Source organism: Trachypithecus francoisi, unplaced genomic scaffold, assembly GCF_009764315.1.
Source record: "Trachypithecus francoisi isolate TF-2019V2 unplaced genomic scaffold, Tfra_2.0 Lachesis_group20, whole genome shotgun sequence".
NCBI lineage: Eukaryota > Metazoa > Chordata > Mammalia > Primates > Cercopithecidae > Trachypithecus > Trachypithecus francoisi.
In genome coordinates this window covers 7,067,511-7,090,382 of record NW_022681466.1, presented here as the reverse complement: position 1 = coordinate 7,090,382, position 22,872 = coordinate 7,067,511, and the positions used below count along the sequence as shown (strand labels likewise).

At 57.8% G+C, this 22,872-nt stretch overlaps 1 protein-coding gene across 6 annotated transcripts in view; it reads right to left on the bottom strand.

The window, feature by feature from the left end:
* Nucleotides 1-22,872, bottom strand: part of ITGB4 (integrin subunit beta 4) — a 40,663-nt gene that overhangs the window by 16,980 nt on the left and 811 nt on the right. For all 6 annotated transcript variants that reach the window (XM_033182212.1, XM_033182210.1, XM_033182211.1 and 3 more), the window contains exons 2-21: nucleotides 22,338-22,409; nucleotides 20,105-20,193; nucleotides 17,585-17,667; nucleotides 17,357-17,458; nucleotides 17,007-17,211; nucleotides 16,395-16,491; nucleotides 15,438-15,609; nucleotides 14,089-14,352; nucleotides 10,441-10,530; nucleotides 10,035-10,157; nucleotides 9,428-9,592; nucleotides 9,156-9,232; nucleotides 8,029-8,231; nucleotides 4,488-4,591; nucleotides 4,257-4,355; nucleotides 3,948-4,077; nucleotides 3,213-3,335; nucleotides 3,017-3,120; nucleotides 454-487; nucleotides 86-277 (exon numbers count right to left, since the gene is read on the bottom strand). In XM_033182212.1, coding sequence (XP_033038103.1) covers nucleotides 86-277; nucleotides 454-487; nucleotides 3,017-3,120; nucleotides 3,213-3,335; nucleotides 3,948-4,077; nucleotides 4,257-4,355; nucleotides 4,488-4,591; nucleotides 8,029-8,231; nucleotides 9,156-9,232; nucleotides 9,428-9,592; nucleotides 10,035-10,157; nucleotides 10,441-10,530; nucleotides 14,089-14,352; nucleotides 15,438-15,609; nucleotides 16,395-16,491; nucleotides 17,007-17,211; nucleotides 17,357-17,458; nucleotides 17,585-17,667; nucleotides 20,105-20,183 — 2,446 coding nt within the window. In that variant the 5' untranslated portion in view covers nucleotides 20,184-20,193; nucleotides 22,338-22,409. The remainder of the gene's footprint in view (nucleotides 1-85; nucleotides 278-453; nucleotides 488-3,016; nucleotides 3,121-3,212; nucleotides 3,336-3,947; nucleotides 4,078-4,256; nucleotides 4,356-4,487; nucleotides 4,592-8,028; nucleotides 8,232-9,155; nucleotides 9,233-9,427; nucleotides 9,593-10,034; nucleotides 10,158-10,440; nucleotides 10,531-14,088; nucleotides 14,353-15,437; nucleotides 15,610-16,394; nucleotides 16,492-17,006; nucleotides 17,212-17,356; nucleotides 17,459-17,584; nucleotides 17,668-20,104; nucleotides 20,194-22,337; nucleotides 22,410-22,872) is intronic.

The window sequence follows — 22,872 nt, the reverse complement described above, 5'->3', positions numbered from 1 at the left end:
AGAAGAGGCGTGCTGTGATCCCAGATCTGGAACAGAGGGCCTGAGGAACACTGCCCAGAGCTGTGGCGCCCAGCCCTGTCCTCACCCAGCTCTGTGGGGTTGATGCTGGCAGCATGAGTGGCAAAGCCAGGCCGCTGCACGTTGTTGGTGACCTTCCAGCGGACCACGTCACGGCCCTTGAGGTTCCCGCTGCGCAGCATGGGTGTGTCCAGGTGGTCTGAGGCCATCAGGTTCTCCCGCAGCATGTAGTGGTCTTCCTTAAAGCCCACCATGTGACCTGCAGGATGGGGTCCTCAGCATGGCACCCCTCCCTAGACCCGCACAGCCCAGCCTCATCAGATGGGACCCCAGAGCCTCCAGCCTCTGCCGTTCCAGGTTCAGCTTCCCTCCATCCCAGCTCAGAGAAAGAGAGCAGTCAGAGCCCCCGCTGCCCCTGCGATGCCAGGCCCATACCTCGGTTGCAGCAAGGGAGAAGTGCCAGGCAGGCCTAGGAGACAAGGTGGGTGAAGGTGAGGCCTGAGACAACTGCCCTGGCCCAGGTAAGCCCTTCCAGCCACCCCGCCCCATGCCAATGGTCCAGAGGGGTGACAGTGCCTCCCCAGACACCAGAATATCCAGGTGTTGGCAGGGTGTAAGCATGGCACATAAGGACATAGAGGGGGATGGGGGCAGAGGGCTCCCAAAGTTTGTGCTGTGGAACCCCTCATCCTGCCAGGTGCCCTGTAAAGGTTCTGTGGTCAGATTCACTTCGGAAGCACTGGATTCATTCCTCATGCCCCTCCTGCAGGTTCATTAGGCACAGGACTATATCAAAGCCTCTGAGAAGTCCTGCAGAGAAGAACCTTGTTTCTTTTCTTTTTTTTTTTTTTTTTTTTTTTGAGGCGGAGTCTCGCTCTGTCGCCCAGGCTGGAGTGCAGTGGCCGGATCTCAGCTCACTGCAAGCTCCGCCTCCCGGGTTCACGCCATTCTCCTGCCTCAGCCTCCCGAGTAGCTGGGACTACAGGCGCCCGCCACGTCGCCCGGCTAGTTTTTTGTATTTTTAGTAGAGACGGGGTTTCACCGTGTTCGCCAGGATGGTCTCGATCTCCTGACCTCGTGATCCGCCCGTCTCGGCCTCCCAAAGTGCTGGGATTACAGGCTTGAGCCACCGCGCCCGGCCTCTTTTTTTTTTTTTTTGAGACGATGTCTCACTCTGTTGCCCAGGCTGGAATGCAGTGGTGCGATCTTGGCTCATTGCAACCTCTGCCTCCCAGGTTCAAGCAATTCTTCTGACTCAGCACCCCCAGTAACTGGGATTACAGGCGCCCGCCTCCATGCCCAGCTAATTTTGTATTTCTTTTTTTTTTTTGTTTTTGAGACGGCGTCTCACTCTGTTGTCAGGCTGGAGTGCACTGATGTGGTCTTGGCTCACTGCAACCTCCGCCTCCTGGGTTCAAGTGATTCTCCTGCTTCAGCCTCCCAAGTAGCTGGGATTACAGGCACACGCCACCATGCCCAGCTAATTTTTGTATTTTTGGTAGAGATGGGATTTCACCATGTTGGCCAGGCTGGTCTTGAACTCCTGACCTCAAGTTATCCACCCGCCTTGGCCTCCCAAAGTGCTGGGATTACAGACGTGAGCCGCTGTAACTTAAATAAGTTTAAGAAACTTGTTTCTTAAATCTTTTTTTTTTTTTTCTTTTTGAGACAGTCTCACTCTGTCACCCAGGCTGGAGTGCAGTGGCATAATCATAGCCTCAAACTCCCAGACTCAAGCGATCCTCCTGCTTCAGCTTTCCAAGTAGCTGGGACTACAGGCATGCGCAACTGTGCCTGGCTCAAACCTATTTGATCACATATCTCCTTTCCTACGTAATGCACACTAATAACCCACAATACTGGTGGTTACTACGGAGTGTGGTCTGCTGCCTACAGTCCCCACTCAGCCATGCCATCCTCCACACTTTCCTCTCTCTTATCTGTTCTCCCCAAGGACCACCAGCTCCTGGCGGGCAGGGCCCTTCCTTCCCTGTTGTGGCTCCCAGGCCCTTCGCACGTGGCTGACCCCAGAACAGGTACTCTCAGGGATCTGCCCACCGATGACTGAGGGGGTCCTGGGCAGGCGCTAGAGCTGGGGAAGATGTGGGCTCAGCTTGCCTCAGCCCCTTCTGAGGACTGTGCATTTATCACCTGCCTCTCAGCCCCAATTTCTCCATCTGTCATGGGGCATAGTGACCTTGCCCCACTGGCCTCATGGGGTGATGGGGGCGGAGAAATGGAGTCACATGGACATGCTGTGGCGACAGCACAAAGAAGAACGCTGAGCTAAGCAGAGAGTGGATGCTGGCAAGGGCTGAGCTGGGGGCTGGGGCTCCAGGATGACTCGGGCTAGGAGCTCATAGGCGTCACCATCATTACTGTCACTTGGGAAGCTGGATGGGGTTGGTGTGGGTCTTGCCAAGGCAGGGCAGGGGCGATGGTACATGCTACAGGTCAGTCCCTTCTGAACTTCACTAATTTAAGCTTCAGCTCCATTTTCTGAGGTCAATTCTATGACCTTCACTTTATAGATGAGGGAACTGAGGCATGGAGAGATTAAGTAATTTGCCCAAGGTCACACAGCTGGGACCAGAATCCAGACAGCTGGGCTCCACGGGCTGAAGGCTCTGGCTAGAAAGCTGCAGGGGTGGGGATGGTGGTGGGCTGTTGGGGGAACCATAGGGAGGTCGGAGACCCTGATGGGGGTTGGAGATCCTGAGAAGGACCCTGATGGAAGGTGGGGACCCTGTCAGGGAGGGACCTGGTGAGGTGGGGACCCAGGACGGGGTTGCGGACCCTGGTGAGGTGGGGAACCAGGATGGGGTTGGGGACCCTGGGGAAGTGGGGACCGTGGTAGAGGATGGGGGCCCTGTTGGGGTGGGGACTCTGGGGAGGTGGAGACCCAGGAGGGGGTTGGGGACCTGGGTGGAGGGTGGGGGCCCTCTTGGGGTGGGGACCTTGGGGAGGTGAGGCCCTGGGAGGGACCCTGGGCTCTTACCTTGCAGCAGGCGCAGTACTTCCAGCAGAGCAGCAGCAGCAGGGCCAGGAGTGGCAGGAGGAGGAGCAGGGGGATGAGCCACCAGAAGAAGCTGGGAGGGCAATCTGGAGAGAAGAGGCAGGGGGAGGTGGTGCCTGCCCTCCCCGCCAAGCTCTGACAACACGCCCCCTCCCTGCACCCGGTCCCACCAGCTCACCCTTCTTCTTGTGCACCAGGACGGTGCTGTTGGGCCCAGGGGCGCCGTCGCCTTCCATGGTGTAGCTGTAGGTGCAGTCATCATCCTCGTCCCGGAAGGAGCAGCGCACCACCACCTCCTCGGCTGTACCCACAGCCAGTCAGCAGGGCACCCCAGTCACACCCCTCCGCCCCGGAGGACCCCAGGTCTACTCTGGGACCTGCCTCACCCACAGCAGGGCCTCCTGGGGAAGAGTGGAAGTCCTTGCAAAGCCGTGCTCTCACCTGGCACAGGGACGGGTGAGGCAGGGGCTCCCCTGATCAGGAGCATCAGAGTCTAGAAACCTACCTCCCCCACTTCCCTGACCTGGACATCACCCAGAAGCTCAGTGTCCAGAAAACATATCTGACCTCAAGGAGGGGAGGCTGCGTGTCTCCAAAGCGTGACCATGTGCCCCTGCTGTGTGCATGCCCCTGCCCAAGTCAGGTGCCTCCCACCAAGACTCTTGGTACCTTCCTGGGCCAGACTGTGTCCCATCGCCTGGGTTCTGTGCCTCCTGCTCAGGCTTTTACCCTTTTCTGATACTTGGTGTCCTCTATCTGGGTTCTGTGGTCCCTCCCAGCTCTGGAGTTCCAGTCCGGACTGTGTAGCCTTAGCCCAGACTGCAAACCCCTGTCCAGGTGATGACATCCTTGCCCTGTTGGATGCTCCCTGCCTAGGCTCTCAGCACCTCCAACCCTCAGCCCCTGCCCCTACCTCTCTTAAGCTCGTCCACCATCTTGACCTTGAAGTTGCATTCCTCACATGTGCGCCCCTTCTTCTCCCCGGTGCCCCATGCCTGGCACTGCACGCAGGAGCGTAGGTCCTCGCAGAGGCCCGGGTGGATCTTGGTGGGGAAAGGCAGGGCAGATAGGCACTGTGTTGGGTGGGCTTCTGCCAGATCCCCGCTGCTCCCCAAACCTCTTGCCCTTGGCCAGCTCCTGTGGCATCAGGCTTAGCCCCTCCTGCCCACCCTGGCCTGTGCCTTGGGTTCCCACGCCCACACCCCGTAGGTCCTGGCCTCACCGCCGAGTAGTTGATCTCGCAGATGGTGTCCGTGTAAAGTGACTGCTGGTGGCAGTGGCAACGGCCACACTCACAGTGGCCACGTCCATTACAGATGCCCTGGGGTAGGAGGGGCACCCGTGAGCCAGCTGTGCCCCATCCCTGCCTGCTCCCTCTCCTCGCTCCATAGGGTTCTCTCCGGAGAGGGTGGGTCGTCCTGACAGACACCATCTGTCTTATGCCCAGGCCTACCCCATTGCTGTCGATGCAGGTGGCATTGCTGAGGGGACAGTCACAGCTTGGGCCTGTCCAACCAGGCTCACACACACACTGGCCCATGGAGCAGCGTCCTCGGTCTGCAGAGAGGGACAGGGAAGGGAGATGAGAGCTACATCTGCACCTGTAGTCCAGGCTGCCCACCTGGCAGGGAAGACCTGTGGGAGCAGAACTGTGGGAACTAGGATGCCACTACCCTGGGGTAGAAGTCATCACTTCCTCACTTTCCTGGAATCTCCTTCCCTGGAGATTCTGCCTCCATCCTGCCTACCTTCCACTCTGCAGCCAGAGTAATCATCTCAAAACAAATCCAATCATGTGGCTCCTGCTCCCCTGACTGAGAACCTCTAATGGGTCCTGGCCAATGCAATAAGGTCAGAAAAAGAAATAAGACGTACAAGCTTTAGAAGGTGAGAAATAAGGCCAGGAAAGGCCAGGCACGGCGGCTCACACCTGTAATCCCAGCACTTTGGGAGGCTGAAGCGGGCAGATCATGAGGCCAGGAGATCGAGACCATCCTGGCTAACAGGGTGAAACCCCGCCTCCACTAAAAAATACAAAAAAATTAGCCGGGCGTGGTGGCGGGTGCCTAAAGTCCCAGCTACTCAGTAGGCTGAGGTAGGAGAATGGCGTGAACCTGGGAGGTGGAGCTTGCAGTGAGCCGAGATTGTGCCACTGCACTCCAGCCTGGGTGACAGAGTGAGACTCCATCACAAAAAAAAAAAAAAAAAAGAAAGAAAGAAAGAAAGAAGGCCAGGCAAGGTGGCTTACTCCTGTAATCCCAGCACTGGGAAGCTAAGGCGGGCGGATCACGAGGTCAAGAGACTGAGACCATCCTTGCCAACCTGGAGGAACCTCATCTCTACTAAAAATACAAAAATTAGCTGGGCGTGGTGGCGCATATCTGTAGTCCTGGCTAGTCAGGAGGCTGAGGCAGGAGAATCGCTTGAACCCGGGGGGCGGAGGTTGCAGTGAGCCAAGACTGCACTCCAGCCTGGTGACAGAGCAAGATTCCGTCTCAAAAAAAAAAAAAAAAAAAAAAAGAGAAAAAGAAATAAAACTGTCAGCTGGGCGTGGTGGCTCACACCTGTAATCCTAGCACTTTGGAGGCCGAGGCGGGAGGATCACTTGAGCTCAGGAGTTCAAGACCAGCCTGGGCCGGGCGCGGTGGCTCAAGCCTGTAATCCCAGCACTTTGGGAGGCCGAGACGGGCAGATCACGAGGTCAGGAGATCGGGACCATCCTGGCTAACACGGTGAAACTCCGTCTCTACTAAAAAAAATACAAAAAAACTAGCCAAGCGATGTGGCGGGCGCCTGTAGTCCCAGTTACTCAGGAGGCTGAGGCAGGAGAATGGCGTAAACCCGGGAGGCGGAGCTTGCAGTGAGCCGAGATCGCGCCACTGTACTCCAGCCTGGGTGACAGGGCGAGACTCCGTCTCAAAAAAAAAAAAAAAAAAAACAACAAACAAACAAACTAGCCGGGCGAGGTGGTGGGCACCTGTAGTCCCAGCTACTTGGGAGGCCAAGACAGGAGAATGGCATAAACCCGGGAGGCGGAGCTTGTAGTGAGCTGAGGTCTGGCCACTGCACTCCAGCCTGGTGATAGAGCGAGACTCCGTCTCAAAAAAAAAAAAAAAAAAAAAAAAAAAAAAAAAAAAGACCAGCCTGACCAACATGGTGAAACCCTGTTTCCACTAAAAAATACAAAAATTAGCAGGCCCCTATAATCCCAGCTACTTGGGAGGCAGAGGCAGAAGAATTGCTTGAACCTGGGAGGCAGAGGTTGCAGTGAGCTGAGACTATGCCACTGCACTCCAGCCTGGGTGACAGAGCAAGACTCCATCTCAAAAATATATAAATAAATAAAATTGTCATTGTTTGCAAGTATCAAGAACATGTCACAAAGTATGCAGAAGAATCTACAGATAAATTATTAGGTTCCATAAGTGTGCTTAGCAAGGTGGCTGGATACAAGGTTAATATATAAATAGTTAGAAAATGAAATTAAAACCTCCAGTGACTCCCTTTTGTCCAAAGGATGAAGTCCTGCTCTGAACTAGAACTGAAGCCCTTTGTACTCTGGCCCTGCCTCCTTTCCCAGAGGCACCTTCCTCCCTTCTTCTCTCATACCTCCCTCTGTGCCACTTGTCTGCCTTTTTCCAGTGGTGCCCAGTTTTCTCTTCTGTTTCTCTGAGCACACTCAGGAACAGACAGTTGAAGAGAATAAATGGTGAACAAAAGCAAGAACGGAAGAAAGAGTAGCCGGGCACGGTGGCTCAAGCCTGTAATCCCAGCACTTTGGGAGGCCAAGACGGGCGGATCATGAGGTCAGGAGATCGAGACCATCCTGGCGAACACAATGAAACCCCGTCTCTACTAAAAAAATACAAAAAACTAGCCGGGCGAGGTGGCGGGCGCCTGTAGTCCCAGCTACTCGGGAGACTGAGGCAGGAGAATGGCGTAAACCCGGGAGGCGGAGCTTGCAGTGAGCTGAGATCCGGCCATTGCACTCCAGCCTGGGCGACACAGCGAGACTCTGTCTCAAAAAAAAAAAAAAAAAAAGAAAGAGTAGAAAAGCAGGGGCTTGGAAAGTATACAGTGAGGGCTTCATAAGTGTTTGATGAGTAGATTTTCATTCATCCTCCTCCATTCAACTACCAATCCTTCCACATGCCGCCGTGTCTGAGTCCTGTGACCCTGCCTAGATCTGATGTTCCTGGCCAGACTGTGTGCCTATGGCCTGGACCCATGGGAATACAGAGGAAGCTCCAGGCCCTCCAGCTAGAAATTTAGCATCTTTGGACTGGGTGCGGTGGCTCACGCCTGTAATCCCAGCACTTTGGGAGGCTGATGCGGGCAGATCACCTGAGGCCAGGAAGTCGAGACCAGCCAGGCCAACATGGTGAAACCCTGTCTCTACTAAAAATACAAAATTAGCTGGGCATGGTGGTGCATGCCTATAGTCCCAGCTACTAGGGAGGCTGAGGCAGGAGAATTGCTTGAACCGGGGAGGCGGAGGTTGCAGTGAGCCAAGACTGTACTATTGCACGCCAGTCTGGATGACAAGAGCAAAACTCTGTCCCAAAACAACAACAACACACACACACACACACACACAAATTTAGCATCTTTGGAGAGAGGAAAGATCATAATGCCATATATCTGCCAGCCATTGGAGGACTGAGCAGGGGGCACCCACTCTAATGAGCTAGGGGTGTGGAGAAGGGGGTTGGGCATAGAACGGAACTGCCAGAGAGAACCTCAGGGGAGTTGGACTTTTAAAACCAGGGGAAATTCCTGCCAGCAGTGGCATGGACGTTGCAGATGAGGGAAGTGAGGCCCAGGTTGGGGCAGGACTCGGGGGCAGCCCTCAGGGCATCCAGAGTGGGCTGGGCCTGAACTTGGGGATTCTGATTCCAAGTCTGGCTCTCCCAACCTGGGTCATGACGGGAAGGTCATGCTCGCTGTCCACTACCTACCCCGCCGTCAGCATTGGCCACAGCTGTTGTGCTCACCATTGCAGAGGAACCCGGAAGTGCGGGGACACTGGAAGTTGTCATACTCGCAGAACTGACCCTCGTAGCGGCCTTCGCCGTAGCACACACAGTGCCCGCACTGGCACTCCCCACGGCCCGAGCATGGCTTGTCCTCACCCTCCCGCAGGCAGGGCTGAATGTCACTCAGAGAGCCGGTGGAGCAGTTGCAGGTCTGGCCACTCCTGAAGGAGGAACTGGTCACTTCCCCGAAACAGCCCAGAAGGAAAGCTGGGGCTTTTACTGTCCCATTTTATTTTATTTTATTTATTTTTTATTTCGAGACAGAGTTTCGCTCTTCTCACCCAGGCTGGAATGCAGTGTCATGATCTCAGCTCACTGCAACCTCTGCCTCCCGGGTTCAAGCAATTCTGCCTCAGCCTCCCAAGTAGCTGGGATTACAGGCATGCACCACCAAACCCAGCTATTGTATTTTTAGTAGAAATGGGGTTTCACCATGTTGGCCAGGCTGGTCTTGAACTCCTGACCTCAGGTGATCCACCCACCTCGGCCTCCCAAAGTGCTGGGATTACAGGCGTGAGCCACCTTGCCTGGCCTGCTGTCCCATTTCACAGATGAGGAAGCTGAGGCAGCTCCTAGTCATGCAGACAGAAGTGGCTGAGCTGAGACCTAAACCCCAGTGCCCTGTCATGCCATCCCTTCCAGTGTCCTTTCCTCACTGCTCTGCCTCAAGTTGTGACAAGCTCGTCCAGTGTTGTGAAGCTAAAGTCCTTACTGCCATGCATTTATGAGCTCTCTTCTGATCAGGCAATATGACACAGGACTCAGAATACCAAAGGCACGGAGCAAAAAGGAAGTCTTCCTCCTGTGCCTGTTCCCCAATATCCAGACTCCAGCCCCAAGAGTCACTCCCGTCTCAATCCTCGCATCTCTTTCTAGAGACAGCCCATTTATCTCTCTATTTGAAAGTGCTTTGAGCTGGGTTTGATCAACAACTGGGTGTGCCCCACCCTTAGCCATTTCTTTGATTGTCGCCCCACCCCCGGCTGGGTGTACAAGGTGCACCCAGGGTGAAGTCCCTGCAGGAGCCCAGCCTTCCCATCAGGGGCCACTGGTGTCCTCGATGCCCAACTCTCTTCCCCACTCACCAGCCCTCACTGCACACACACTGTCCACACATGAAGTCTCCATTGAAGTTGCAGCGAGCTGACCGCACCTCTTTTTGCTGGAATAAGAAAGACCATGGTGGGGTGTGTTGGGGGAGCAGGACCGGGACCACTGGACACTTCTGCTGCCCTGTGTTCCTCAGGACATCCCACAAGGGAGATGGGGCACAGGTACAGGAGTCCCGCTTCATTCCTCGGGTCCCTGGGGTGCTTGGCTCAGCTCTCCCCTCCCACCCAGCGGGGCTGCGTCATACCAGCTCGCAGGGGCACACATCACAGATGATGCCCGCGTCCATCTTGAGGCCATCAGAGAAGGAAGGTTTCAGATGGATGTTTCCCTTCTGGTCCTCCTTCGGCAGCTGGCACACGTGCGTCCCATCCACGTGCTCGATGGCCCGCAGCTGCACCTGGTATATGCCCTGCAGGGGCCCCGTGGTCAGCCAAGGCAGGCCCAGCCCCAAGGACCAGAGGGCCACTGATGCCTGAAGGCCCTCAATCACCAAGTTCCTAGGAGATGTCTGGATCCCTGATAGGAGCTCCTGCTCACCTCCCTCAGGGCTGAAAAATCCCTCCTTCCCAGCCAGTCACAATCACAGCGACAATGACAGTGGCCAGGGCCTCTGGGCTTCCTGACACTAACCCATTTACTGCCCCAGCAAGCCTCGGGGCTCGACGCTCGCATGCCGAGGAAGCCAACAAGCAGAGGAGCATGCCAGGCTCATCCAAGCGGCCAGGCCCAGGGATCTGCACCCAGGCCTGCCTGATTCCAGGGACCACGCTCTTGACTGCTGTTTTAGACGATTCCACTCCGTGCGGGGCGCTATGCCTGTCCCCCACCCCGCTGCCCCCACAGAGGCGTACCACTTCCCCTCGCTGGATCTGAAAGGACCCAGTCTTCATCTTCTGGAACATCTTGGAGGTGACCTCTGTCCGAAAGCCTCGGGGGCTGTCTAGGGCCCGGATGTCCAGGTTGGAGCGGATTCGCTAAAGGAGGAAGGAGGTTGGTCAGTGCTCTGTGGGGGGCCTGGCTGTGCTCCACCCCAACCCCCAAGTGCGACAGGCATCATGTGGGGTACTATAGAGCCTGCAGGAGCCAGGGCCAGGCTCAGGTGGCCCCTTGGGACTTCAGGGATAACCAGAGACCCTTCCTCACTGGCCTGTCCCAGACCCTATTTGCAACCATGACCCAAGACACCTCTTGCCCACCCTGCCCACCTCCTGCCCTGCCCCAGAAGGGCTCAGACTCTGGAGCCCGAGCTGCCCTCACATTGAAGGCCTCCTCCAGCAGCTCCACGATGTTGGACGAGTCCTCCTGCAGCACCCCCAGCGAGGAGACGGGGAAATAGGTGTGAAGCTTCTGTGGGAGAGAAGGCCAGGTCTCAGGCTAAGCATCTCCATGAATCTGAATGGCTCTAGGATTCTTCGTACTTTGAGGATGGGGAAACTGAGGCCTGGAACCTGCTGTGGTGTTGCAGAGCCTGCCCTGTTAGCCCCCACCTGCCTGGGCGTTGGGGTGGAGGATGGACACATCACCTCCCCTTCCCACCAGGGCCCACTTTTGGTGGAGTCTAAAAGCTTTGGGAAGGCAGAAAGGAAAGAAGGGAGGGAGGGAGGAGGAAGGGAGGAAGAGAGGAAGGGAGGAAGGGGAGGGATGGAGGGGGAGGAAGGAGGAAGGGAGGAAGGGAGGCGGGAGGGAGGAAGGGAGGGAGGAAGGAGAAAGGAGGGAGGAAGAGAGGAAGGGAGGGAGGGAGGAAGGGAGGGAGGAAGGGAGGGAGGAAGGGAGGAAGGAGGGAGGAAGAGAGGGAGGAGGAAGGGAGGGAGGGAGGAAGAAGGAGGGAGGAAGGAGGAGGAAGGGAGGAGGGAGGAAGGGAGGGAGAAGGGAGGAAGGAGGGAGGAAGAGAGGGAGGGAGGAAGGGAGGAAGGGAGGGAAGGGAGAAGGGAGGAAGGGAGGGGGGAGGAAGGGAGGAAGGGAGGGAGGGAGGAAGGGAGGGAGGGAGGGAGGAAGGGAGGGGGAGGGAGGGGAAGGGAAGAGGGAGGGAGGGAGGAAGGAGGGAAGGAAGAAGGGAGGAAGGAGGAAGGGAGGGAGGAAGGGAGGGAGGAAGGGAGGAAGGGAAGAAGGGAGGGAGGGAGGGAGGGAGGAAGGGAGGAAGGAGGAGGAAGGGAGGAGGAGGGAGGAAGGGAGGGAAGGGAGGGAAGGGAGGAGGGAGGAGGGAGGGGGGAGGGAGGGAGGGAAGGGAGGAAGGGAGGAAGGGGGGAGGGAGGGAGGGAGGGAGGGAGGGAGGAAGGGAGGAAGGGAGGAGGGAGGGAGGGAAGGGAGGAAGGAGGGAGGAAGGGAGGAGGGAGGGAGGGAGGGAGGAAGGGTAGAAGGGAGGGAAGGGAGGAAGGAGGAAGGGGGAAGGAGGAGGGAGGGAGGAAGGGAGGGAGGAAGGGAGGGAAGGGAGGGAGGGGGAAGGGGAAGGGAGGAAGGGTAGAAGGGAGGAGGGAGGAAGGGAGGGAGGGAGGAAGGGAGGAAGGGAGGGAGGAAGGGAGGGAGGAAGGGAGGGAGGAAGGAGGGAAGGAAGGGAGGAAGGGAGGGAGGGAGGAAGGGAGAAGGGAGGGAGGGAGGAAGGGAGGGAGAGAGGGAGGGAGAAGGAGGGAGGAAGGGAGGGAGGAAGGGAGGGAGGAAGGGAGGGAGGAAGGAGGGAGGAAAGGAGGGAGGAAGGGAGGAGGGAGGGAAGAAGGGAGGGAGGGAGGGAGGGGGAAGGGAGGGAGGAGGGAGGAGGGAGGGAGGAAGGAGGAAGGAGGGAGGAAGAGAGGGAGGGAGGAGGGAGGGAGGGAGGAAGGGAGGAAGGGGGGAGGAAGGGAGGAGGAAGGGGGGAGGGAGGAAGGGAGGGAGGGAGGAAGGGAAGAAGGGAGGGAGGGAGGAAGGGAGGGAGGGAGGAAGGAGGGAGGAAGGGAGGGAGGAAGGAGGGAAGGGAAGAAGGGGGAGGAGGGAGGGAGGGGGAGGAAGGGAGGGAGGAGGAGGGAGGGAGGAAGGGAGGGAAGGGAGGAAGGAGGGAGGGAGGAAGGGAGGGAGGAGGGAGGGAGGAAGGGAGGGAGGGAGGGAGGAGGGTAGAAGGGAGGGAGGGAGAAGGGAGGAAGGGAGGAAGGGGGGAAGGGAGGAAGGGAGGGAGGAAGGGAGGGAGGAAGGGAGGGAGGGGGAAGGGTAGAAGGGAGGAAGGGAGAAGGGAGGGAGGGAGGAAGGAGGGAGGAGAGGGAGGAAGGAGGGAGGAAGGAGGGAGGGAAGGGAGGGAGGAGGGGGAAGGGAGGGAGGGAAGGGAGGAAGGGGAGGAAGGGAGGAAGGGAGAGGGAGGAAGGGAGGGAAGAGGAAGGGAGGGAGGAAGGGAGGAGGAAGGGAGGAAGGAAGGGAGGGGGAAGGGAGGAAGGAGGGAGGAAGGGAGGGAGGGAGGGAAGAAGGGAGGGAGGGGGAAGGGAGGGAGGAAGGGAGGGGAAGGGAGGAAGGGAGGGAGGAGGGAGGGAGGAAGGGGGAGGAAGGAGGAAGGGGGAGGGAGGGAGGAGGAAGAGGGAGGGAGGGAGGAAGGGAGGAGGAGGGAGGGAAGGGAGGAAGGGAGGAAGGAGGGAGGAGGGAGGGAGGAAGAGGGAGGAAGGGAGGGAGGAGGGAGAAGGGAGGAGGGAGGAGGGAGGGAAGGGGAAGGGAGGAAGGGAGGAAGGGAGAAAGGAGGGAGGAAGAAGGGAGGGAGGAAGGGAGGAGGGTAGGAAGGGAGGGAGAAGGGAGGGGGGAAGGGAGGAAGGAAGGGAGGAAGGGAGGAAGGAGGGAAGGAAGGGAGGGAGGAGGGAGGGAGGAAGGGAGGGAGGGAGAAGGGAGGAAGGGAGGGAGGGAGGAGGGAGGAAGAGAGGAGGGAGGAGGAAGGGAGGGAGGAAGAGGGAGGGAGGGAGGAAGGAGGGAGGAAGAGAGGGAGGGAGGAAGGAGGGAGGGAGGAAGGAGGGAGGGAGGAAGAGGGAGGAAGGGAGGAGGGAGGGAGGAAGGGAGGGGAGGAAGGAGGGAGGAAGGAGGAAGGGAGGGAGGAGGAAGGGAGGGAGGGAGGAAGGGAGGAAAGGAGGGAGGAAGGGAGGGAGAAGGGAGGGAGGAGGAAGGAGGGAGGAGGAAGGGAAGAAGGGAGGGAGGGAGGAAGGGAGGGAAGGGAGAAGGAGGGAGGAAGAGGGAGGGAGGAAGGGGGGAAGGGAGGAGGGAGGAAGGAGGGGGGAGGAGGGAGGGAGGAAGGGAGGGAGGGAGGAAGGAGGGGGGAGGAAGGAAGGAAGGGAGGGAGGGAGGAAGGGAGGAAGGGGAAGGGAGGGAGGAAGGGAGGGAGGAAGGGAGGAGGAAGGAGGGAAGGGAAGAAGGAGGGAGGAGGGAGGGAGGGGGGAGGAAGGAGGGAGGGAGGGAGGGAGGAAGGGAGGGAAGGGAGGAAGGAGGAGGGAGGAAGGGAGGGAGGAGGGAGGGAGGGAGGGAGGAAGGGTAGAAGGGAGGGAGGGAGGGAAGGGAGGAAGGGAGGAAGGGAGGAAGGGAGGAAGGAAGGGAGGGAGGGTAGAAGGGAGGGAGGGAGGAAGGGAGGGAGGAGGAGGGAGGGAGGGAGGAGGGAGGGAGGAGGGAGGGAGGAAGGGGGGGGAGGAAGGGAGGGAGGAAGGGAGGGAGGGAGGAAGGGAGGGAGGAGGAAGGGGGAAGAAGGGAGGGAGGGAGGAAGGGAGGGAAGGAGAGGAAGGGAGGGAGGAAGGGAGGGAGGGAGGAAGGGAGGGAGGAAGGGAGGGAGGAAGGGGGGAGGGAGGAAGGGAGGGAGGAAGGGAGGGAGGAAGGGAGGAAGGGAGGGAAGGGAGGAAGGGAGGAAGGGAGAGATGTCTGAGAAGCTCCGTGGACCCCCTGCCTTGACCACCCCCCGCCCGTGGGGCCCAGGCCCCGCACCTCGTAGTAGCTATAGGAGTAGTTGGTGACAGCAAAGATGGGGATGATGTTGTGCTTGGCGAGCAGGCGCACCAGGGTGGGCACCGACGGGTAGTCCTGTGTCCTGTACTGGGTGTAGGTGCCCGTGGCGTCCAGGTGGCACTGTTCATCGTTGCGGCTCATGATGCCAGCCAGCACGTTGGCACCGTCAGCCTCATAGTGGAAGGCCGACTCGGTGGAGAAGACCAGCAGGTGGGTGCTATCTGGGCGCCAGCCAATGTCCCTCTGGGGAAGGCAAGGTGGGGCGTGCCCACTGAGCAGGCTGCCTGCTGACACGCGTCACGGCATTGTGTAGGACGGGGAACGCAGGTCCCAACATGGGGCTGGGCTTAAGCCACTGGATTCACAGCAAGTACCCTCATGCAAGATGCATGTGACGATGACTGAGTGATAACGCTGAGAAACAGGAGCCGAGGATGCGGCCCCCCAAGGAGCTGGGGCCACAGGTGTGCATCACATCCAGCTAATTTGTGTGTTTTCTATAGAGACAGGGTCTTGCCATGTTGCCCAGGCTGGTCTCAAATCCTGGACTTAAGCAATCCACCCACCTCAGCCTCCCAAAGTACTGGGATTACAGGTGTGATCCTTGCTTTTTGTTTTCTTTTTTTTTTTTTTTTTTGAGACGGAGTCTCGCTCTGTCACCCAGTCTGGAGTGCAGTGGCCGGATCTCAGCTCACTGCAAGCTCCGCCTCCCGGGTTTACACCATTCTCCTGCCTCAGCCTCCCGAGTAGCTGGGACTACAGGCGTCCGCCACCACACCCGGCTATTTTTTTTTGTATTTTTTAGTAGAGACGGGGTTTCACTGTGTTAGCCAGGATGGTCTCGATCTCCTGACCTCGTGATCCGCCGTCTCGGCCTCCCAAAGTGCTGGGATTACAGGCTTGAGCCACCGCGCCCGGCCTTTTGTTTTCTAACGTTAAGTAATATGGATATGTTATTTTAAAAATGAACAAATGGATGTACATATCAAAGGTAATGGCTTCTTTGGATGCCCAGAACAGGTGGAGACTGGGCAGCTGGTGGGTTCAGGGTACTAAAGATTCCAGAACCCTAAAGCCCAGCTGACACGAAACCAGGCTGTGACTGCTCAGGCCAGGGGACCGTGGCTCCCGGCACATCTGAACTCAGATTGTAACTGAGACCTACTCACAGAGTCTGAGCTTGTCTTAGGGCGAAGGGGTTGCAGGCTCCCAGGCTTTCCCGCAGGACCTGTGAGCCTGGCGCCAGAGCAGGCCAGGGGGCAGCTCAGGCCCTTGCCCAGAAGTGCTCACCCCTGACCTGGGCTGGCAACGCCCTTCCCAGTGCCCACCGTGCACACGGCCGTCTGCAGGATGGCATCGAAGCCACCCTCAGGAGCGTCCAGGTTGCCTGAGATCCTCTCTCCCTGCAGTTTATTCCGGAACTCATCCACATCCTCTGTTAGGCTGATGACGTTCTTGAAGGAGAAGGGGGGGTCACTGTTGGGCCAGGGCTCCTTCAGCCTGGGCAGAGGTGGGAGGGAGAGAGAGTGTCACAGGGGGAAGACACTGCAGATCCCAGTGCCCCCAGCCCATTTCAACTAGAAGGAAAATTTATTTTTTATTTTATTTTATTTTTTGAGACCAAATCTCGCTTTATCGCCCAGGCTGGGGTGCAGTATGCACGATCTCAGCTCACTGCAACCTCTGCCTCCTGGGTTCAAGTGATTCTCCTGTCTCAGCCTCCCGAGTAGCTGGGATTATAGGCATGCCCCACCACGCCCAGTTAATTTTTTTTTTTTGAGACGGAGTCTCGCTCTGTCACCCAGGCTGGAATGCAGTGGTGCGATCCTGGCTCACTACAAGCTCCGCCTCCCAGATTCATGCCATTCTCCTGCCTCAGCCTCCTGAGTAGCTGGGACTACAGGTGCCCGTCACCATGCCCGGCTAATTTTTTGGTATTTTTAGTAGAGACGGGGTTTCACCGTGTTAGCTAGGATGGTCTCGATCTCCTGACCTCATGATCCGCCTGCCTTGGCCTCCCAAAGTGCTGGGATTACAAGCGTGAGCCACCGCGCCCGGCCAATTTTTGTTTTTTTAAATAGAGACAGGGTTTTGCCATGTTGCCCAGGCTGGTCTTGAACTTCTGACCTCAGGTGATCTGCCCGCCCTGCCTCCTAAAGTGCTGGAATTACAGGCGTGAGCCACCATGCCAGGCCGTAGAAGAATTTTAAGTTGTGGGTGACAGAGGAGTGGGGGTCACATGGCCTGGACCCTTGCCCACCCACGGGGCGCACCCAATCACTTACTTCTCAGGCCTCATGTCTGTCTGCGGGACGCTGACTTTGTCCACGAACTTGCCAAATCCAATAGTGTAGTCGCTGGTGAGCTGGCTCAGGACCTGAGCTGGATGTGAACAAGACAGAGAGGGGATAGCTGAGCCGATGCCCAGCATAAACACGGGCTCCCCGCACCAAAGCCTGGCTCAGAAGGGAGGAAGAGGGAAGTTAACACTTTGCATGCTGGACAAAGGCTCACAACATCGTCTCTTCCTATTTACGGATGAGGGAAATGGGCCTGGGGGTCTGGAGTTACACACACGGCAGGGGCAGGGTGGCTGGTTATGCAACCCAGCTCGGAGGAGCAGAAGCTTCCCCACAGCCTCGTGGCAAGGGGTACCCTCCTTGTCAGGGCCAGCTGGCTCCACTGCCTGCCTGCCCTGGCCTTCTCAGAAGTCCCCAGCGGTGAATAGGGTCTGGCTGAGATTATTCCCTTGAGAATGGAAGGGAAGGTTTTTGGGGGCTCAAATGTCCTGTGTTTCCTTCTGGGTGGGTACAGCTGTCCTGAGTCCTGGCCTCCCAAGCAGACGCCCACCCTGTCCCCCTCCTGTCCTGCTGTCCTCCACTCTGGCCCCGCCGCACCCAGGTTCTGTCCCATCTTCTTGAGGTTGTCCAGATCATCGGACATGGAGTTGGAGAAGTCCATGAGGATGTACAGGTCCACGGGGCTCTCCCGGGGCTCAAACACCTCCAGCTCAAAGTGCCGCTCCTCACCGGGCCGCAGCCGGACCCGCAGGCCCTGGGGGGACATCTGGCTGCGCCGCAGGGTGGTGTCAATCTGGGTCTCCTGCAGCCAGTGGAAGGGGACAGCTGGCTGGAGGGTCACTCCAGAGGCCCGATGGGGGCCCAGCCCAGCCAAGGGGCACTATATACCCCCATAAATAGCCAGGCTGAGCATGGGGAGCCCCCACCCCAGTCCCCGCACCAGGCACCTCTGTAATCTGGAAGCTGCTCTCCATGACCACGATGCTCTTGCGCTGACAGCCCGCGGCCAGCAGCTCTGCCTGGGTGTTGCAGCGCCGGTCCCTGAACATCTGGCCAGAAGGACAGGGGGTCAGTGGGGGCAGCACCCATTCCCTGGCTGCCCCAACCCCAGATTCATTCCCACCAGCTATTCCTGACCCTTGCCCGTTCCACACCGACCCAGGCCAGGTCCTCACCTCGTCCGTGCAGTAGGCGCAGTCCTTATCCACACGGACACACTCCGTGCAGCTCTTCACTGGGGCCTTCTTGCAGCGGTTTGCTGGGGGGCGGAGGTGGGCACATGAATGGGGAGGCGCTCAGCAAAGGCAAGCACTTTCCCACCTGCACCCTCACCTGGAGAGGTGGGGATTCCCTCGCTATGTTATTTATGTATTTATGCATTTATGTGTTTATTTATTATTATTTTTTTGAGATGGAGTCTCGCTCTGTCGCCCAGGCTGGAGTGCAGTGGCGCAATCTCAGCTCATTGCAAGCTCCACCTCCCTGGTTCATGCCATTCTCCCACCTCAGCCTCTGGAGTAGCTGGGACTACAGGTGCCCACCACCACGCCCAGCTAATTTTTAGTATTTTTAGTAGAGATGGGGTTTCACCATGTTAGCCAGGATGGTCTTGATCTCCTGACCTTGTGAGCTGCCCGCCTCGGCCTCCCGAAGTGCTGGGATTACAGGCGGGAGCCACCGTGCCTGGCCTACGTATTTATTTTGGTTTGTTTTTGTTGTATTTTTATTTTATTTTACTTTTTTTTCAGACACAGTCTTGCTATGTTGCCCAGGCTGGAGTGCAGTGGTGTGATCTCAGCTCACTGCAACCTCTGCCTCCCAGGTTCAAGTGATTCTCCTGCCTCAGCCTCCCAAGTAGCTGGGATAATAGGTGGGCACCACCATGCCTGGCTAATTTTTGTATTTTTAGTAGAGATGGGGTTTCACCATGTTGGCCAGGCTGGTCTCGAACTCCTGACCTCAAATGATCTGCCCATCTCAGCCTCCCAAAGTGCTGGGATTACAGGTGTGAGCCACTGTGCCCAGTCTGCATTTCAATTTTATTTAGTTTTGAGATACGGTCTTACTGTGTTGCCCAGGCTGGAGTGCAGTGGCATGATCATAGCTCACTGCAGTCTCGACATCCTGGGTTCAGGCAATCCTCCCACCTCAGTCTCCCAAGTAGCCCAGCTAATTTTTTATTTTTTGTAGAGACAGGGGCTCCCTGTGTTGCTCAGGATGGCCTCAAATTCCTGGGTTCAGTCAATCCTCCCACCTTGGCCTCCCAAAGTGCTGGGAATTATAGGTGTGAGCCACTGCACCCAGCCCTTCCCTATTTTACAGAGGCTAGGGTGTGTGGTCTACCCCAGGTAGCACAGCTAAAAACAAGCTGTGGTTTCAAACCTGGGACTTCCCACTCAAGCCAGAAGGACAGAAGGTGGGGACTGAGACAGTGGCACTGGCACATTCAGTGCTGGCACACCTTGGTCAGCCCCTGGCCTGCTGCCTCCTCAGGTCCAGCAGACGTTCCTCAGCCTTCCCCATGACCTTTGATGAGCTGCACCTAACACTGGGAGCTTTCCAGGTCCCTCCTCCATCACAGCCTGTGCCTCACAGTGAGACCACTGCCACACGGCCTGTCTGTCCTCTGAGCCTCCTCTAGGGTGAAGGGAACGGTGTCTTGTTTATCATGGTAGCCCTAGCACCCAGCACACCCGGCACACAGTGGGTCCTCAGTAACGAATGAAGTAAAACTCTAGATTGCCCCATTGACTCTGCTCAGTTAAAAATCACAGTGAGGACCTACTGTGTACACCTGGTATACACAGTAAGAGGTCTCCTAGGTTTCAGGCAATGGTGTGCTAGTCAGTGTTTAACAATAGCTCTGGTGGCCAGTGAGGTGGCTCACACCTGTAATCCCAGCACTTTGGGAGGCCGAGGTAGGAAGATTACTTAAGCTCAGGAGTTTGAGACCAGCCTGGGTAACACAGTGAGATTGTCTCTACAAAAAAAATTGTTTTTAATTAGCCAAACATGGTGGTGCACGCCTGTGGTCCTAGCTACTCGGGAGGCTGAGGTGGGAGGATTCCTTGAGCCTGGGAAGTTGAGGCTGCAGTGAGCCATGATGGCATCACTGCACTGCAGCGGGACGACAGAGTGAGAGCATGTTTCTACATATACATTGAATTAAATAAATAAATAAATAAATAACAACGGCTCTGGTCTCTGGTGCTTGACCTATAGCGTTTGCCAATTTCTGTGGTGTAGACATTTCTGTCGTGGTCTATTTCAAGCCACCAGCAGGACCCCCTCTGACAGACAAAATTCAAGTGGTAGGAGCCTGCTCCAGTGATTTGTCCACTAGTGACACTCAGCAGGTGACATGTCAGCAGTCCCTCTCTTCTCCAAATTCCTATAACCCTCTCGACTCTGCCTCTGAGGCCTCAGTGCATCCTCTGGGTGCCTCAGTCCTGGGTGGGCGTCTGCTGTCTCCTCTAGACACAGCCTCCTTCCCTCCTATTCTCAGGCCCTGTGGCCAGTGCTCAAGATTCTCTAGGCTGAAGAGCTTGGCGCCTCAGGTTTTCCAGCTCTGAAGGTGGGCAGTGGTCAGTTGCTGAATGGCCAAGATGTTTAGGTGAGACTCTGTGAGAATCCGTGCAAGGGCAATGCCTGCCCAAGGTATGCCAGGAAGGGGCTGCAGGGCAACGTGGACTCACCCAAGGTCCCAGAGAGGCTGACGCTGAGCAAGGCTGCCAGTAGCAGCTTGGCCCATGGGCTGGGGCGTGGCCCTGCCATCCTCTTCCTCCTGCAGAACAACAACAATTGACACACGAGGCCTCAACAGCCATGGTCGGTGCCTTCAGCGCCCTCTCACTGCACAGCTGTGGGAACTGAGGCTCTGAGCGCCAGGGATGGGACCAAGGGCGTCCAGCTGCGAGAGGTAGGGCCCTGGGCCTCTGACTCCTGCCTTTTCCACTGCCTTGTTCCATGCCATCCCTGCAGTGGCCGGATGCCCTGCCCAGGGAGGCCCCTCCAGCCCTCAAGGACTTTGGTTTGCAAGTCTGTCCCAGTGCTGGGCCTCTCAGCCTGGGCTCCTGAGGGCAGATCCGGGTTTATTCTTCTTTGCCTTTTAGCTCCCAGTGGGCCTGGGTCAGGCTTGGCCATGATAGGCCCCAGTGAGAACTCACCCTGAGAGGGGGCCACGGCTCTGCCTCCTGCTCCTTTTGTCCTGGTCCACTTACCCTTTCGTGAGGGTGGCACGGCCAGGAGGAGAGGGGCCCCTCCCAATATCTGGGGCCTGGGGCTGGGCCACAGCTGCACGCAGTGGCTTACTGCACCGGGTTGGGTTCTGCGGTGACTGCCTGGCCCATCAGGGTGGGGTCTGAATCCTCTGCCCTACCCTGTACCTCTGCCTGCTCCAGAGTTAAGTTTTCAAGGCCCCTGAGCTGTTCACCCTTTCACAAGTTAGCCCAGAGTGAGACACACACACACTGTGGCTTGCCCCGAGGCACCCCCGGTGGCTGTGGGTTCAGTATTAAACCATCCCAAGTCCTCAGCAGACTTCAGGGCAGGCCTGGGCATCCCTGAGGCCCTCTAAGAGATGCTCAGCCTGAAGCCTGGACAAGAAAAGAGGCTGGCAGCAGAGCCACCCAGGCCTGCAGGGCCGGAGCAAAGGTGAGCACCTTGCCTCTTTCTCTAGGGCCAGGTCTCCCAGGGGCCCAAGCCTCTGCCCTGCCCACTGGCCCTCCCCATCGAATCCTTTCTCAGCCCGGCTTCTGGGGCACTGGCCACCCCAGGGGCTGGGGGCTGGGGTCCCTGAGTTGCTGGAGAAGACCTTCTCAGGCCAAGGGCAGGAGGGTGTAGCCTGCCTCTAAGGCGTGCAGCCTGGAGGAGGCCTCAGCAGTGACAACACAGGTAGGGCAGTTGTGGCACAAGGGCCAGGAGGCAGCCCTGAGCCAGCAGGGAAAGGGTGGGGACAGCAGGGTTCCTAGAGGGAAATGACTTCCTTGCGGCCTCGGGGTGTAGGCGCCACACCCACATGCTACACAATGCGGGCTGCAGGCTCAGGCCTCCCAGGCATCATTACACAGGCAGGTACAGGCCCGGAGAGCTGAGCCCAGCTCTTCCTCCCACTGCCCCAGCCACAGCCCCGCAGGCAGTGCTGATTCCCACGCAGTGACTGCTACATGTGCCCAGGGCTTCACGGAGGTGACTGCTCAGCACAGGACCTGGTGGGGAGATGCTTACATTCTGCCCGTTTCCCAGATGAGAGACCAGGCACAGAAGGCTGTGGAGCTTCCCCATCCCACGGCCAGCACTGGGAAGGCCAGGACAGGGCCCTGCTCTGCAGGCCCTGCCTTCAACCTCCATGGCAGCCTCCATGCAGAGGCTACAAAATGGCGGTTAGAGGGTTGGCGAGGCACCCAAGAGTGTCTGACTGGACTTAACTTGTTTAGAAAGTTTTAAAAGTAGGAGCCAATGTTAGAAACAACGAGATTTCCCATAAAAGTTAGGAATTCGTGTTTATCATTAGATGCGTCATGATGGGCTGGGCCCAGTGCTCAGGACACCCACTCTCCAGGTGGCCCGGACCCCACCAGGCTGCCCCAACTGTATGTACCAGCAGTTCCCTGAAGTGTGTGACTGCCACCCTGAATGCCATCACACTGCAGCACAGGCAGCTTCCCACACACAGGGACACACACACATACAGGCCATGCCCACCCACCCATGGGCTCAGAGCTCCCTTGGCCCCCATCCCAACCCCTAGGGACCCCTCTGGCCACATCTGTTGCTGCCCACCATCCCTTCCCGCTGTCACATCTCCTCCCCGCAGGGACCCAGGCCATTCCCTTGCCCCCCAGAGGCAGCTGGCCAGAAGCCTGGGGACCCTAGACCCTTGGCTGCTGTGTCATCCCTGAGCAATCAGGGTTGAGTAGACAGACATACCTCCCCAGCTGTCCCTCCTGCTGTCCTTCCCTCCGTCCCCAGGATGGAGACTCCAAGCCTTCACTGCCAGCTCTGTTGGAGACAGCAACAACCATGCCACCTGTGCCTGGTCCTTGTCCTCAGGGTGTGGCAAGGCCACAGGGGTGGAGGAGGAGCCCTGTCCCTGCCCCTGGGAGTCACCAGGAGCCCCAGAGCCCCAATCCCAGCCAGAGGGCCACCCCAGAGGCCGAGCCGTGGGAAAGAGGGCCGATGCTGCAGGAGGTGGCAGTGTTGGGCACAGCCCCAGGGCTGGTGGGTGAGGCCAGTAGAGCTTCCTGAAGGAAGGCGCCTAGGGCTGACTTTGGGAGGAAGGCAGGCCTGTGCCTGGCCAAGAGAAAAGGAAAATCAGGGAGTCCCCAGCCCCAGATGGACTGTGGCACCACACAGAGCAGCCCTGCCTGGAGCCGGGAGGGCGTCTGCCTCTCAGGGTGGCTTTTAAAAGTAGCAGTCAATGTTGGAAACAACGAAACTTCACATAAAAGTCAGGAATGTGGGT